General features: G+C 35.9%; 1 protein-coding gene across 1 annotated transcript; it reads left to right on the top strand.

The window, feature by feature from the left end:
• The first annotated feature begins 2,439 nt into the window (after positions 1–2,439).
• Positions 2,440–17,006, top strand: LOC137617729 (uncharacterized). Its single transcript, XM_068347726.1, has 3 exons — positions 2,440–2,649; positions 2,705–2,902; positions 16,932–17,006. The coding sequence occupies exons 1-3, from the start codon at positions 2,440–2,442 to the stop codon at positions 17,004–17,006; spliced, it is 483 nt and encodes a 160-aa protein (XP_068203827.1).
• The last annotated feature ends 1,168 nt before the right edge of the window (positions 17,007–18,174 follow it).

Raw genomic sequence — 18,174 nt, 5'->3', positions numbered from 1 at the left:
GCGCAAACCCACAGAGGCAAGGACAAAAGCATGCCAAAAATTTAAGTAAAGGTGGTAGAGGGTGGACAAATTTAATCCAGTTTTTGTTGACGCCTCTTGGGTGTCATATTCAAGTGACTGAGGCACCCATGAGAGAGAGAGAGAGAGAGACTTAAATATATCAAAGTTATCATCAAGGGATTCAATATCCTAGAAACACCAATATGGGGCTTCGCATTTCCGAAATTGGGCTTTATTTCATGTCTCCTTTAGCCTTAGGAGACCAATTAGAAATTGACCTGTTTATATGACCTTATTTATATTCACTAGTTTTGTTATTTTTGTTATTTTTTAAATATGAAAGATAAAGACTTGAATTAGTCAGACTTTTTGCAGGAGGTCAATTTAAAGATCACAATTATTCAAGGGAAAGGTTGGATTAGAATTTTCTTCTGCCAGAGGCACCCTGTGTCCCAAACCCTTCTTGTTTTTCCTCTTAGCTTTGGAGGACTGGAAAGTTGATTTATGAGATGAAGGGCTTTGGAAAAAATCTCTCCCCTTGCTTGACCTGAGCCACTCGAGGGGGGAGGGGGGGGGGCAACAGGATATACAGAATGTTGGAGGAACCCGCCTGAATAATGGCTGGTCCCTTCCACTTCGACTTCGGGAGATGAAGTGGTGGGCCAAGTTGAAGACCTCGAAACTTTTATTCCTGTCATATCCTGGAATGGTCTCTGTCAATCCCTATTTGGTATTTTCCAGGAGAATATTTTCGAAGGGGAGGATTTCCAAAGGAAATTCTAACTTCAGACAGTTTATTGAATTCCGGAAATTTCCTAAAGTTGATTTCCTTTTTGGGGCTTTTGCAAAAAACAATCATCGTATGGCACTGATTCTAACTTTTTATGTCACTTGCGCTTACCGTTCTATATACATCTCATTCTCATGAAAAAAAATTGCAATTCTATTTAATCAACATGTATCTTGCCTTTTTATAAGTCTTCATTTGATAATACTTGACTTCTTTCAAAAGAGACGTATGGTAAGAACTATCTTTATATCAGATCACATCAACTTATTGACTTGCCTCTCTGTGATACAAAATAATTATATTTCCTTATTATGCAAACATTGTTTGCATCGTCTGTGTTTAAAAATATGGTATATATTCCAATATATTTGAAAATCTTATTCCCTTATAGTGTACTTTTGAAATAAGAATAATGTCATTCTCTATTATAGTAAGTGTGATATCAATTGGGTCAGCTGGTGGATTAGGAATTTGGCTAAAAACTCCCTGTTATGTAAAACGATAGCCTCAGCAGGTAATTCCTGAAGAGCAGTTAGCACTAAGTTCCGACTTATTTTAATGCCCCTCCTCTAACTGTTATGATTAATAGCTACCTTACCTTTTATATAATAAGACTATGTATATCTATATATCACACACACACACACATATATTTATATATTTATATATATATATGTATGTATATATATATATATATATATATATATATATATATATATATATATATATATATATATATATATATATATATGTATATATATACATATACATATACGAGTATATATATACATATATATATATATATATATATATATATATATATATATAGATAGATAGATAGATATATACATACATATAAATTTTAAATGAAAAGAAGAGCGATGATGAAGTCTGGTCCGGAATGATAAAGAAAAAACTTTGATCCAAATTGAACCGAACTTCACCAATTCAAGACTCATTTCCTCTTGGACGTTTAATGAAAGTAGAAAACTTTTTTTTGGTGTCAAATAGGATCTCCCCAAAACGTCTCTTTTAATTGAACCTGATAAGTGTTAATGGACCCGGTGAGGTCGAGGTCAACTTTGGCCTTAATGAAGAGTCTTTCCTCCAGCAAAGGTTAGAAGAAACTTGGAAGGGAGGAAAGAATTTTGGAAATTCAATTGCTTTGCGAAGAGAAAAGTTTCCCTATCGTTTAAATGCGCCTCATCATCATCATCATATAATGGGGGTCTCACTTCTCATGTGATGGCATTTATCACTCTTTTCCAATGTTCATTAGAAAGAAGACTTCGTTTATTTTGGTTTTATATAATATTTTAAGGTTGTTACCATATAGATGTTCTCATAGTTCACAATGGAAGATTCTGGATTGCAACCGAACGTTCGTTGGTACAAGGCCAAGAAGGAAAATAATGAAATCATTTATGATGGTTTTAACTTAAAAATATCTTTTCTTTTAGATGCCCAGAATTCACAATGGTTTCTTGATTGAATTAAGAGCTTAATAATTGAATGATTTCTGTAAGTTGGCATTGCACTGCGCATGTTTATTGACACGGACAGTCGAAGGATATAAGTACTGTATATCATTTTAATTTTCCAATTCAGAACCATCTAACATGCAGTGAAATGAAGCAAAGGAAAGGTGGATGGTAGGTAGGTCAGTGGGGGTGACAGAAGAGGAAGCAAGTCAGGTCAGAAGAGAGACAGAAGAGGAAGTAAGTCAGGTCAGAAAAGAGACAGAAGAGGAAGCAAGTCAGGTCAGAAGAGAGACAGAAGAGGAAGCAAGTCAGGTCAGAAGAGAGACAGAAGAGGAAGTAAGTCAGGTCAGTAGAGACACAGAAGAGGAAGGAAGTCAGGTCAGTAGGGAGACAGAAGAGGAAGCAAATCAGGTCAGAAGAGGATGTGAGTCAGGTCAGTAGAGACACAGAAGAGGAAGGAAGTCAGGTCAGTAGGGAGACAGAAGAGGAAGCAAGTCAGGTCAGAAGAGAGACAGAAGAGGAACTAAGTCAGGTCAGTAGAGAGACAGAAGAGGAAGGAAGTCAAGTCAGTAGAGAGACAGAGGAGGAAGGAAGTCAGGCCAGTAGGGAGACAGAAGAGGATGCAAGTCAGGTCAGCAGGTAGGCAGGTGAGAGAGGAATGAAGATTGGTAAACAGGCAGGGAAGGCATTTAGGTTGCTAGAGACATAGCCCGGGAAGGAAAAAAGGTTGGTAGACAGGCAAGCAGGGATGGAATGAATGTTGGTAGATAGGTTGGTAGACAGACAGACAGGGGAGGAATGAGGGGTGGTAGACATACAAAAAGTGAAGGAGTGAAGGCTGATAGACAGACAGGCAGGGAAGGAATGAAGGCTAGTAGACAGACGGACAGCCATGGAATGAATGAAGGTTGGCAAAAGGCAGGCAGGAAAGAAATGAAGGTTGGTAGACTGGCAAGCGGGGAAGGATGAATAGTTGGTGGATAGATATCCGGGGAAGGAAGGAAGGATGATTGGCGGACAGGTATCTGGGGAAGGAAGGAAGGAAGATTGGTAGACAGATATCTGGGGAAGGAAGGATGATTGGTAGACAGATATCCGGGTAAGGAAGGATGATTGGTAGACAGATATCCGGGTAAGGAAGGATGATTGGTAGACATATATCCGGGTAAGGAAGGATGATTGGTAGACAGGTAGCCAGGTAAGGAAGGATGGTTCGCAGACAAGTAGCCAGGTAAGGAAGGATGGTTCGTAGCCAGGTAGCCGGGGGAAGGATGGAAGGTTCGTAGCCAAGTAGCCAGGGGAAGGAAGGAAGGTTCGTAGCCAAGTAGCCGGGGGGAAGGAAGGAAGGTTCGTAGCCAAGTAGCCGGGGGGAAGGAAGGAAGGTTCGTAGGCAAGTAGCCGGGGGGAAGGAAGGAAGGTTCATAGGCAGGTAGTCAGGAGAAGGAAGGAAGGTTCGAAGACAGGTAGCCAGGGGAAGGAGGAAGGAAGGAAGGTTCGTAGACAGGTAACCGGGGGAAAGAATTAAGGTTTGTAGACAGGTAGCCGGGGGAAAGAATGAAGGTTCGTAGACAGGTAGCGGGGGAAAGAATGAAGGTTCGTAGACAGGTAGCCGGGGAAGGAGGGAAGGTTTGCAGACAAGTAGTCGGGGGAAGGAAGGAAGGTTCGTAAACAGGTATCCGGGGGAAGTAAGGAAGATTCGTTTAGAGGTAAATGGGGGAAGGAAGAAAGGTTCGTAAACAGGTAGTCAGGGAAGGAATGAAGGTTCGTAGACAGGTAACCAGGGGAAGGAAGGAAGGTTGTAAACAGGTAGCCGAGGAAGAAAGGAAGGCTTGTAGAGAGGTAGCCGGAGAAAGGAAGGAAGGTTGGTAGACAGTTAGCCGGAGAAGGAAGGAAGGTTGGTAGACAGGAGGCAGGGTAGGAAGAACAAAACACACTTTGCGATGAAATACATCTAAGTAACAGTAGTAGTTTTTTAAATTATGTTTACTATCCACAAATATGAACTTATTGATTTAGCATCTCAAACAATTGACCGGTTTAGGTTTTGTGTGTACCAGTTAACAATAGTCTCATCGAAATGAGGTTTCTTATGAGGCGCGCGTGCACACACACACACACACACAAAAGAGAAGAAAAAAAAAAAAACTATCTTTTAGAAAAACAATTAAATTCTGCCCAAATTCTACACAATTATCACCACCTAATGTATCGTGTTAGGACCTACGTCATATTAAAGAGTGAAGGCGAGAATTTTCATCATTATTGAATAGGTCTCCGGGACAGAACTACCTTCACTCAAATATTCGGGTAATAAGCGAGCCCTTAAATACCGACATTGGCTGTAGACAGGTGATTGACATTACTCAAGAGAACAGGCTTTCAACCCACCGTCAATGTCATTTAAAGTTTCATCTTTCAAATTCCTTTTATCACATCCATTATGGAGAACTCCTCTTATTCTACCTTCTATATTTGTATTTGTTTATGAAATGAAGTCATGAAGTGAGGGAGAGTGGAAGAGGAAGCAAAAGTCCTTTCCTCTCACTTTGTCAAAATAGTTCACTAAAATTTCTTTGGTTCTGATGAGTCACATCCATTGTTAAAAGGGTTTAAAGTTAAAGGTTTAAAGGCCACTCATGAATGGCTGAGGCAAGGGACAGTAACATCACTCTATCAAGCATGGCGTATTCCCTAGACACTGACCATATTACATGTGATCAGCGCCCAAGGCCCCTCTCCACCCAAGATAGGACCAAGGAGGGCCAGGCATTGGCTGCTGATGACTCAGCAGATAGCCCTATAGGTTCCCCCAAACCCACCATCCTTAGCACGCAAGGTTGGTGAAGTGGCAATGGCCATAGAAACTAACGAGTTTGAGCGGGACTCGAATACCAGTCTGGCGATCACCATTCAGGGACGTTACCTCGGCCACCACAGACAGACAGACAGAGAGAGAGAGAGAGAGAGAGAGAGAGAGAGAGAGAGAGAGAGAGAGAGAGAGAGAGAGAGAGGAAGGAAGGAAGTGTTCTATTTTGAGACGCCTTCCCTGGAAACGATTTAATCAAAGTCGGTTTTGGTGATTAGACATCAAAGGCTTTTACCGTGTGAAGACTCGTCCCCAAATTCTGAATCAATAATGAGGTACACAGAAACTTATTACCATAAGGGTCATGTGTGCATGCTTGCGCGTGTGTTGTGTGTGCGTGCGTGTGTGTTCGTATTCTTACATCTATAAACTCAATTATTTAATCCTTTATCTGAATTGAACAAAGGAATTAGGACCTACTATGAGATTCAGGGCCTCTGTAACACGGTTTTTTCGCAATAACTTTTTTTCTATGAATTTCATAAATATAACGCTTATTCAGAATGCACATTATATCTACACATAAATTTTGACTATATTCTGCATTACGTAGGTTGAATAAATTTTGTACTTTATTAAGTAAAAGTGACGATTTTTGAAGACGGGCCAACTTACTCAGAGAAAAGGTTTCGAACGCACTCGTTACGTAACTTATGACGGCATTTCTTCTCTCTTTCTCGCTCGATGATTGGTTATACGTAACGAAGGCTATACCTCTGCCAACAATAACACAAAAGTGTAAATAAAAGCAAAGCAGTACACCTTTATGAACTCTGAAACCTCTCCACTGAGAATTGTCATAATGAACAAACGAACAAAATATGTTAATAAATACAAAAACACTTTGATTATTAGTTTAACTCCCAAAATAAGTTTCCTAAACAATTACAGTCTACTTTATAGGTCACAATCAGATTGACAAGGTGTAGGGAATAGTTGGTAATTTTCAAAAACGTAGTAGACAAGCTTGATTTGATAACTGATATATCCAATGTCAAGCAATTTTTATTTATTGTCTATCTACCTACCTATTTACTGAAAAAAAAACCGGTACCGTATTTTGGCTTTAAACCTTCACCAATAATTATCGTCAGAATGATGACTTCATGAGGCTCCACCCACGTTGGCCTCGTTATAATTCAGGATAACACTGAAGGCTATCATGGGCATTGCTGGATTATGAAATTTAAATTCTGGCTAAAAAATCTCATTTCTCGATTAGTTGTAATAAGTGCTAAATGATCCTCAAGGATCCCAGCAGTTGGTCTAAACGTTTAATTCATGTATACTACTATACTGTTGCGGCACTACTGTTATGGTAGTATTACTACGCTAGCGCAGATACCCCACCCACATTTATGTATCGTTCCGCCATTCATAAAGTCTTTGTCATGTTTTTTCACTGTGCAATAAGCTATGGCCTCCTCAGAAATTAAGTTAAACATTAGATAATAGGTTATTTCATAAAGCTGACAAATTATGGCAACTGGGTATGTTATTGCCGATGTTGAAGCTAAAGATAAAGTATTGTATCATTCCTTCATTGCATTATCATCTTTACTACTATTTGTTTGGGTACATGTAGTAATTATTTTAAAGGATAAATGAATTATGTTCACTTTACTTCTATAATTTCCCATTAGATGTACAAATAAAACTCCTAAAACTATTCATGATTTATTTACAAAATGCTGTCATGCCCAAAACATAGCCAACACGGTCGTACGGCCTAAGAAGAAGAAAAAAATGATATCGGATGATCCGTTGGTCTGATGGAGATTTTAGCACAAAAATCTTATTTTAACAAAAATAGTTATATGAAGACTGTTTACATACACTCTCTCTCTTTCTCTGTCTCTTGGTGGCATAGTGAATAGTTAATGGAAATGTTCAAAAGCCTGACTGACATTACAAGTATTATAATCATGTTACGCTAAATATAAATCAGACCATAAACCTTGGATTTAAACTAGAAACTGAATAATTACCTATTCAGGCTATAGTAAATACGGCCACGAGCTTTCTCTTGACTGTACAAAGTTGCAAGTCGTAAGACAAATGCAGTTTTGCAACCACGGGGGCAATTCCAAATCCTGTTAGCCATTCTTGACTATTATGGGTTTCAGAGCCTATGGAAGAAGGTGAATGGGTGTCTGGTGGATGGGCGGGGCAAAATTTTGTCAAAAGGTGTTTACATTGCTTACGTAATGAATGTTTTCAACTCTTGGCTCGTTATCACTGGCCATGGCGTCGGATAGATCATTTTTACTCTATAAAAATTAAAACTATCGGGTTTAGGTTATTGATAATGCTGACAATATTTGTGTGTGGTTGTAAAATATACATATGTCAACTTTCAGCTACATCCGATGCATTGATAAGGAGCAAAGTCCAAAAAACCGTGTCACAGAGGCCCTGAATCTCAGTAGTGCTCCAGGGACGCCATCTAACGACAGACCTTTTTTGGCATAAGATTGAATTTTTAGGGATTTTAATCATGGATTTGAGCTCTATAGTCCGGCGCTGTGGCCTGTGAGACCGTTCGGTGACCACTTGCAAATAAGGGAAAACTTTGAAGTTACAATGAAAATAAAATTAAGACAAATGAAAGTACGAATGAAGAAATGAAGAGGAAAAAAAAATGTAATGCAGGATATGAATCATGTACAGCTTGGGTCTAAAGCAAGGTTTAAACTTTTAAGGTAATTACCTTAGTTTGAGGTAATTTGCATAGTTTCAAAGTAATCTTTTAAAGCTAATGATATTTTTAAGGTAATGTAGGTTATACTAGTTTCAAATTTGAGGATATTTGCATAGTTTTAAGGTAAGCTAAGTTAAAAAGCAGGAGAATGTTCGAGTTTAAACCCTGGTCCAAAGGAGGGTTGCAATGACCCTCGTAATGTCTACAGCACGCTATGTGAGGCGTACTGATGGCACTACCGCCCCAACAGTTTTTTTTTTTTCAGACTAGGAATAGATATATTTGGAGCAAAGAAAATACAGTAATGATACATAAGCACAGGCATGAACGGACTGGCCAAATTTCATATTCTTGGGAATATTATATCAAATTATTACGATCTATCTTACATTTCTCGTATAAACCATTGGGATTATAGCATCCTGCTTTTCAAACTAGTGTTGTAGCTTAGCTAATAATAATAATAATAATAATAATAATAATAATAATAATAATAATAATAATAAAGATACAATTGATCACAGTATCGTACTTATTACGGAAAAGTATCCGAATTAATGCAATGGCTTTACTGTACAATTACGCTAAACAATGTCACCGTCAACAGACTTTCGTGATACACTGATTATATATCAAACGTCGCACGAAAATGTCTTCATAAACGAATCAACACTTTCTTAATTTATTCACATGCGATCTGTCTAATGACCCTGGGTAAAAGATATATAAATAGATTCTCTTTAGAGAGAAATCCTTACCTTAATTCAAGTCTCAAACAATGAAAGGTTTTTTAAAAGTACGTTATTCAAAATTTGCCGTAAAAAAAGGTAAAAATTCTGAAACAAATGTTGCCAGGAATTTACCTTTCTAAAAACGATATTGACGTTAAGGATTGATTGAAAGATGATTACGGTAACTAATCCTTAAAATATAATAACAAAGAAGGGTAAAAATTACGGTCGCCTGTATTTTACTGAAATACGGTTGAGAACAGTATATTTTCAAAGGGACCATTTCCGATTAAAATTACAGTTTTTAACAGTGTAGAAAACTACTTTAACAGAGTAAAAAAAAAAAAAAAAAAAAAAAAAAAAAAAAACTAGGAATGTTTCTCCAAAACCAGTAATAATTTGTCTTAACAAGCAATCAAGCAAATTACATTTCTCCCATTGAAAACGCTAAAATACCACAAAATATAATTAATGGCAAAATCAGTAAAGTAACTAATGCCTAAGTAATCTTCTAATTTCAGATCATAATTCAGATATTAACATATTCCGGCATGATTTAACCCAATTAATTAATTCGCAGAAAACCTAACAAAGCTTAAAGCTACAGACCCTTTTCAGCTGAATTCACTGATGATCACAAATACTAATATGAGATACAAAACGTACCATCAAAATTAATTATCAAATACTATTTCCAAGTATGGAGCTTTGTACTCTAATTGGCCTCGCAAACACTTTTTACATCCCATTGATTAACAATGGAAATATCTAAATGAACAACAATTATATTTTACAAATTATGGATAACACGTAAACCCGTGTTATTAGTATCATCAGTTCTAATATACAAATCTCTATCCAAACCTGTTACTCTGCTGATGAACTGTTTGCTTCATATATACATTTGTTTTTCTGTTGCCAAAAATCATCCCGATTTCAAAGATTTCATGCAATAATTTCGAACGTAATATAAAGGTCAAAACTGTGAGCTTTGACTGGCCAGATAGTAGTAAATTGAATTTCTCCCTGTTTGCGGCTGAGTTTTCTTTTGCCTACATACACACCGAATAGTCTGGCATATTCTTTACACATTCTCCTGTTTCCTTACACACCTGAAAACCTTATGCATTTACTGACTCAACTTGTTTTAAGCGATATTCAACTCGACTGAAAGAAAACTGTGAGGAGAGAGAGAGAGAGAGAGAGAGAGAGAGAGAGAGAGAGAGAGAGAGAGAGAGAATAAAATGTGATACACTTGCTATGAGAAAACATAGTTAATTCTTCGTCGTCAAGTTACTAAAATGAAAGAAAGAGCTGCAAAAGAAAATAGATTTCATTCTCTGGAGTCCAACAAAAAGTAAAACTTCCTTCGAACTAAACTTCCTCCTGGGAAGACTCAGCGGACGAATTTTCTAACGAGATTTTGTTTTCATTAACTCGTGTGAATATAGTGTTCTTGAAAGCAGAGTTCTATCCCTTTGGACCACAGGTTTCGGACCAGAGAATTCGTAAAACTTAACCAAAAAAAAAAAAAATAAATAAAAATAATAATAATAATAAAGAGAAGAACTGAGGAAGATATGGAATTTGTACGTCACATCTCTTCACTCGAAAAAAAAGTAAACATCAATAACAATGACATTTTATATCGAATTCTATATATATATATATATATATATATATAATCCTGTTGAAATTTATCATTTAAAATATGATAAATTTCCTGGAACACTTTACATACATACATACATACATACATACACACACACACACACACACACACATATATATATATATATATATATATATACATATATACATATATATATATATATATATATATGTATGTATATAGAATAAAACTTGAATATTCTAGGAAGTTAGGAAACTATATCTTGCTTTCCATTTCCCCCATTCCGTAAAACATTACGAACGAAGATTCAAATTTTGATCTCATATTTAACGATCTAGTCCCAGCGCACAATAAGACTATATCCTTCTTTTCCTAATCCAATGACAGCGAGGTCCACCTCATTCCATTATTGTCAAAAGTTTTAATGAAATCTCGCCAACTTTATTTCCATAAAGAAAGGTTGTATCTCCTGGGCTTCAGATTCTCCATTACCCTTCAATTAATTATAAATAATATGATGATCTCGAAAATAAAGTTATGATTCATTAATCAAGAGGCTTAAAGAGAAGGTTCCTGCCATATGGGCTACGGTAGGCTCTCCTGAATTTGGGGGCTATGACTGATAGTCTGAGAGCCCCCGTCCGGAAACAAAGTCCGGGCAATCTGTGTGTGTGTGTGTGTGTGTGTGTGTGTGTGTGTGTGTGTGTGTGTGTGTGTGTGTGTGTGTGTGTGTGTAACCTAACTAAAAGTTCCTGTGCAGAATATGGAAGCCCTTCTATGATCGGTACCCTTACTGAAAACAATTATTTCATCATCATTTCCTCCTACGCCTATTGACGCAAACGGCCTCGGTTAGATTTCGCCAGTCATCTCTATCATGAGCTTTTAATTCAATACTTCTCCATTTATCATCATCCACTTCACGCTTCTTAGTCCTCAGCCATGTAGGCCTGGGTCTTCCAACTCTTTTAGTGCCTTGTGGAACCCAGCTGAACGTTTGGTGAACAAATTTCTCTTCTTCATCTTTATCTTTTTTAAGATAACATTGACTACTTTGTTTTTTCCTATTATGATTCTTTTGCTGGCGTTGCTTATACGCAAATTAATTCGTTGTCTATTTTTGTTTCACTTGCCGGACACAATGCATTATCTTGTGTTGTTTTTGTTTGAAGAAAAAGCATTGTTTTCCATTGTCTTTTTCAATATGATTCTTTGGCTCGCGTTGCTTTCGCAAAAGATAATTCATCGTCTATTCTTGCTCATGTTGAACATAATTCATTGATTTGTGTTGCATAAAAGCTTTACACATTGCAATATTCTGTATTATTATTAAACTGTAGATTAAATAACTAAAAACCTCAAGACTATCTAAGGTCTCAATCTAAAAAGAATTTTTTTTTCCCGTCGATCCAGCTATTATAAGTCTGAGAGATTGTATTGCGTAATGTCATTCGTTCGTTTAATGACATATAGGTTCTATTTTATTTCTTCATTTCATATTGATTATGTTTGATATGGCATTGGAGTTATAAATGACAAATGCCAACTTAGCAAAAATTGATTTGATGTTATATCTTGAGCTTTATTCCTTACTTTCTTAACTTTCTAGTTATCTAACTAGTCTAACAAGTACATCTGCTGACATCTATCAGAAGTCTAGAGTATAGTTTTCTTTTATAACTTGGAGCCAAGTCCAAAGAACAATAAACATATAAAAGTTTGTGAGAATAAGATGGACTGTTGTAGCACTAAGAGACACAAACTTCTACTAAACGCGAACAATTATATTTATTCTAAAACATAATTATTTCTGGAAGCATTATTAACAATATGCTCTCTCTCTCTCTCTCTCTCTCTCTCTCTCTCTCTCTCTCTCTCTCTCTCTCTCTCTCTCTCTCTCTCTCTCTCTCTCTCACAACAAGAACATTTATAAAGACCTAATAGTTTGATTTATTAAAAACAACCTAGAGACAAATGTTAATATATTACATTTTGAAAAGGCATACGTTTTTACAGTCATTGGAGAATATATTACATTCAATGAGAGAGAGAGAGAGAGAGAGAGAGAGAGAGAGAGACTTTCCAAATCCATCGGTATAAGTTATTCCTATTAATCACCTTAGATGAAACATTAATTTCACATAGGTAGTTATTATCTGTAGTACATAATAACAGCCTATGTAAAATTAATCTTTCGGATCTAAGCTACCATTGACATGTATGTACAATTATTGCATATAAATATGCGTATGTGTTTTGTTGCTACCTTATTTTTGCGTTGATATATATATATATATATATATATATATATATATATATATATATATATACATATATGTATACATATATACATATATATACATATATATACATATATATACATATTTATGTATATATATACACACATATATATATATATATATATATATATATATATATATATATATACACACAAATATATATATATATATATATATATATATATATATATATATATATATACATATATATACATATATATGTATATATACATATATATATATATATATATATATATATATATATATATACATATATATATATATATATGTACACATGCGCACAAGGAAGCCAATAAGTAATTACATTAGTAACAGGCAAATCCTACACTTCACCTCCCTCCCCCCTAAATTATTATCCAACTACCAAGGTTTCCTCATAAAACGACTTACTACTACTACTACTACTACTACTACTACTACTACTACTACTACTACTACTACTATTATTATTATCATTATTATTATTATTATTATTATTAAACCCAATCAGCATCTAAAACAAACATCTCTTACCAACAGTACTTTCCCTCCCTATATTTCACCCACATAATATATTAAAATGATATACGAAAATTAAAACGCACAAAGATTCGACTGCGAAATCTAAATCATTTAATGGAATTCCATTCAAATCGGAGAAAATTATCCGTTTTCGCAGATAAAATGACCTTCTGTTGCAAATCGTACTTTTCCTAAAAATGGCAAATGCAAATCCAATCAGATTCCTATAATAGTAGAGCGAGAGCAATCAGCTTCATGTGGTTCAACACGGAACCGTGAATTTTCGCAATTTAGAAAGAATACCCAAAAAGGTCTTTGAAATAAGATGCGATAAAAAACGAGGACTATTATCTTTCCGACAAGATAAAAAGATTGTGTTTGCCCTCTCTTCATTTAGGATATCTTTGTCCAAGCTTTTTATCTTATCTTATTGCTTTATTTCAATCTAAGATTCAAAATGTGTACGTGAATTTGTTACCATTAAAATCTATATTAGAAAAAGGGTCTTATGAAATAAAAATAATAATACTCAATAATGCGATCTTACAAATATGTAGTAATTCAAAATGTCGTTCAAATCATGACCATTAATTCAAAAATTACATTGAAATGTCCTTCTCTTGAGTGTTCGTATTCATGGAATCTCCTTAATTGTACGTAGGCTTATAAATTTATAGATGGACTGGGTCCAGCACAATGGCCACTACGCTCAACGGGCATTATCCCTTTTAATATTTTCTTATGGGGTTATACCAAGGATAAAGTGCTACTATAATATAGATTTGATAATATAGATTTGATAATAAACGAGCAATATGCTGTGTGTAATGCTGACTGCATTGGAATGCATACGATAAAATGACTGAAGGTCCTGTAGAGAGAAGTTTCCCTGCAGTATAGGTGGCCGGTGCGGTAACGTCCCTGAATGGTGAATGCCAGACTGGGGTTCGAGTCCCTCTCACACTCGTTAGATTCTTTGATCGCTGCAACCTCACCATCCTTGAGAACTAAGGATGGCGGGTTTGGGGAGCCTCTAGGTCTTCCTGCTGAGTCATCAGCAGCCATTGCCTAGCCCTCTTTGGTCCTAGCTTGAGTGGAGAGGGGACTTGGGCGCTGATCATATGTATATATGGTCAGTCTCTAGGGTATTGTTCAGTTTGACTGTCCCTTGCCTTTGCAATTCATGAGCGACTTTTATACATTTAAAAGCAAAGTAAAGTAAGTAAAGCACACCATTACCTATACTCAATTTTTTTAATGAGGCACATTTACACTGACTCGCAGGGGTGCCCTTTAAGCTCGGATAAGTTTCCTAATCGCTGATTGGTTGGACAAGATAATTCTCACCAATCAGAGAGTAGGAAACTTTTCCGAGCTAAAATGGCACCACTGCGAGTCACTGCAAATGTGCCTCATTAAAAAAATTGAGTAAAGTGTTGAGACCTTGAAGGTAAGGAAAACAGTAGATCTGGCAACAGTGACTATAGAGATGTTGCAGAATAATTGGCGTGCAGATGAATCCCACTCATATGCACTCAAGTCAAAAAAAGTTAGTACATGTTGAAATCTATTAGTAAAGGGGAAAAAATGCAAACCTATCCCACTTATATGTACTCAAGGCAAAAAAACTTATTACTTGTTGAAATTTATTAGTAAAGTAAAATAAACTTTTGCAAACCAATTTACACGTTTTGCCAAAGAAAGTTCAAAAACTTTAGATATATGAGTTATGGATATTGGGTGGTATTCAGTTGGACTTGAGCTGCCACTAACAGAATTACAATAAGTGTTTTTATAGTTTACATATGAAATCTGTTTTAATGTTGTTAATGTTTTTAAAATATTTTATTTCAATTGTTTATTACGTCTTATTTTGTTTATTTATTTCCTTATTTCGTTTCCTCACTGGGCTATTTTCCATGTTGGAGCCCTTGGGCTTATATTAGCTTGCTTTTCCAGCTATGGTTGTAGCTTAGCTAATAATAATAATAATAATAATAAAAATGGGGGTAACATTACCAATTCTCCAAGTGCTAAAAGCTCCTCTTCTTGCTAACTTGCGCAAAATAAATAAATACATACAAACACATATATATATATATATATATATATATATATATATATATATATATATATATATATACATATATATATATATATATATATATATATATATATATACACACACACACACACTAACGAAATAAGAGGAAACATTTAAATATTCGTTATCATTTCAAGAAAAAAGACGGAAGAGGGGGAGGGTACCTTTGTATCAAGATGAATAAATATAATCTCAACTACCTTCCACGGAGAGAGAGAGAGAGAGAGAGAGAGAGAGAGAGAGAGAGAGAGAGAGAGAGAGAGAGAGAGAGAGAGAGAGAGAGGGCATTTAATATTTTCCGCCAGCGATTGTCCCAAGAAATAGGGAGTCAAAAGTGGATTTCATGAAACCCTTCATGTGGATGAAGGGGTTAATCTGCCGTGAAAAAAGACCGGTTGAACACACTCACGTTTTCACAGTTCAAAGTTCAATGGGGGACTTACACGATGAACATTTCTCGCACTATAGAATTGCTTTCATTAATAACAATAAGAGATGAGAAAATCTTTTTGATAACATTAGTAAAGCAAATAAAATTAAAGTCATAATGGGAAAAGTTAGTTTCTGTTTATAAAAGGAGTATTACATTGTGCAATAGCTGCTGCTGCTGCTGAGAGAGAGAGAGAGAGAGAGAGAGAGAGAGAGAGAGAGAGAGAGAGAGAGAGAGAGAGAATCAAGTACTCAGGTTACAAGTTATTTTATAGCTTTTATACATTTTGAATTTGAGGATAGCTATTTACAGTATACATAGTCTGCTTCCTCTTGAAAATATCCTTGAAACAACTAAAAAAGCCACTTGTCGAGAAATAAGCCTATGAAATACAGTTAACTACAACAATTAATAAAAAAAAAAATACATGAATAAGGCAAATAACTAGCATAAAGACCATCCCGGACGAACGTAAGCAAACAAACTGGACTGGAAATGGTTCAGTATCTGTACCAGGAAACTAGTTATTCAAAAGGAAGGTTGACAATACTTGTGTGAGAAGCATCACGGAAGAATATTAAAGACACAATCTCATGTGAAGGTTGACCACATTTGATTGGTCTATTTATGATAACTGACAAAAGAAATACAAGTATTGTTGAGAAGACGAAAAAGTGTTTTTTTTACTTGAATAACTAGACTCAGCGATGTGCGAAGAATCCAAGAATTCCTGATAAGACTGGAAATACTCACTCCCTGTAAGAGAAATCTGATTTTGCTAACAAGTTAAACAAGGCTTGGTTAGGAATAAGAAAAACAATCCTTTTGCAAGGAATTCCATCATTACTGAGAGGTTAGATAAGAAATCCAATTATTCATGATAGGATTAACAAGACTCGGTCTTATGTGAAAAGGTTTACAAGAATTATTCTATGTGCAATGAATACAAGGATTCCTGACAATGTTGACTATACTCATTTTGTGCAAGGAATCCAATGATTCCTAACAATGCTGGATAGACTCATTCTAGAGCAAGGAATCCAATGATTCCTTACAATGCTGGATAGACTCATTCTTGAGCAATTAATTCAATTATTCCTTACAGGACTAACAAGATTCAGCCCTAAGTTACAAGGTTTATAAGACTGATTCTCTGTACAAGGAATCCAATGATTTCTAACAATGTTGGCTGGATTCATTCTTGTTCAAGGAGTCCAATGATTCCTAACAGTGCTGGATAGACTCATTCTAGTTCAAGGAATTCAATGATTCCTAACAATGCTGGATAATCATTCTTGTGCCAAGAATCCAATGATTCCTAAAAATGCTGGATAGACTCATTCTTGAGCAATTAATTCAATTATTCCTTACAGGACTACCAAGATTCAGCCCCCTGTGACAAGGTTTACAAGACTCATTCTCTGTGCAAGGAATCCAATGATTCCTAACAATGCTGGCTAGACTTGTTCTTGTTCAAGGAATCCAGTGATTCCTAACAATGCTGGATAGACCCATTCTTGTTCAAGGAATCCAATGATTACACTAACAATGCTGACTAGACACATTCTTGTTAAAGGAATCCAATGATTCCTAACAATGCTGGCTAGACACATTCTTGTTAAAGGAATCCAATGATTCCTAACAATGCTGGCTAGACACATTCTTGTTAAAGGAATCAAATGATTCCTAACAATGCTGGCTAGACACATTCTTGTTAAAGGAATCCAATCATTCCTAACAATGCTGGCTAGACTCGTTCTTGTTCAAGGAATCCAGTGATTCCTAACAATGCTGGCTAGACTCTTTCTTGTTCAAGGAATCCAATGATTCCTAACAATGCTGGCTAGACTCGTTCTTGTTCAAGGAATCCAGTGATTCCTAACAATGCTGGATAGACCCATTCTTGTTCAAGGAATCCAATGATTACACTAACAATGCTGGCTAGACACATTCTTGTTAAAGGAATCCAATGATTCCTAACAATGCTGGCTAGACACATTCTTGTTCAAGGAATCCAATAATTACACTAACAATGCTGGCTAGACACATTCTTGTTAAAGGAATCCAATGATTCCTAACAATGCTGGCTAGACACATTCTTGTTAAAGGAATCCAATGATTCCTAACAATGCTGGCTAGACTCGTTCTTGTTCAAGGAATCCAGTGATTCCTAACAATGCTGGATAGACCCATTCTTGTTCAAGGAATCCAATGATTACACTAACAATGCTGGCTAGACACATTCTTGTTAAAGGAATCCAATCATTCCTAACAATGCTGGCTAGACTCGTTCTTGTTCAAGGAATCCAATGATTCCTAACAATGCTGGCTAGACACATTCTTGTTAAAGGAATCCAATGATTCCTAACAATGCTGGCTAGACACATTCTTGTTAAAGGAATCCAATGATTCCTAACAATGCTGGCTAGACACATTCTTGTTAAAGGAATCCAATGATTCCTAACAATGCTGGCTAGACACATTCTTGTTAAAGGAATCAAATGATTCCTAACAATGCTGGCTAGACACATTCTTGTTAAAGGAATCCAATCATTCCTAACAATGCTGGCTAGACTCGTTCTTGTTCAAGGAATCCAGTGATTCCTAACAATGCTG

The sequence above is a fragment of the Palaemon carinicauda genome, chromosome 23 (assembly GCF_036898095.1).
Source record: "Palaemon carinicauda isolate YSFRI2023 chromosome 23, ASM3689809v2, whole genome shotgun sequence".
Lineage (NCBI taxonomy): Eukaryota > Metazoa > Arthropoda > Malacostraca > Decapoda > Palaemonidae > Palaemon > Palaemon carinicauda.
This window is presented reverse-complemented; position numbering and strand designations above follow the sequence as displayed.

Bases quoted from the DNA above. Each gene is read 5' to 3' on its own strand.
- LOC137617729 (XM_068347726.1), top strand. From the start codon at position 2,440: ATGGTAGGTAGGTCAGTGGGGGTGACAGAAGAGGAAGCAAGTCAGGTC. The intron at 2,650-2,704 runs GTCAGTAGGGAG...GATGTGAGTCAG, and splicing joins CAGAAGAGGAAGGAAGTCAG to GTCAGTAGAGACACAGAAGA. The intron at 2,903-16,931 runs GTCAGCAGGTAG...TATTCCTTACAG, and splicing joins CAGAAGAGGATGCAAGTCAG to GACTACCAAGATTCAGCCCC.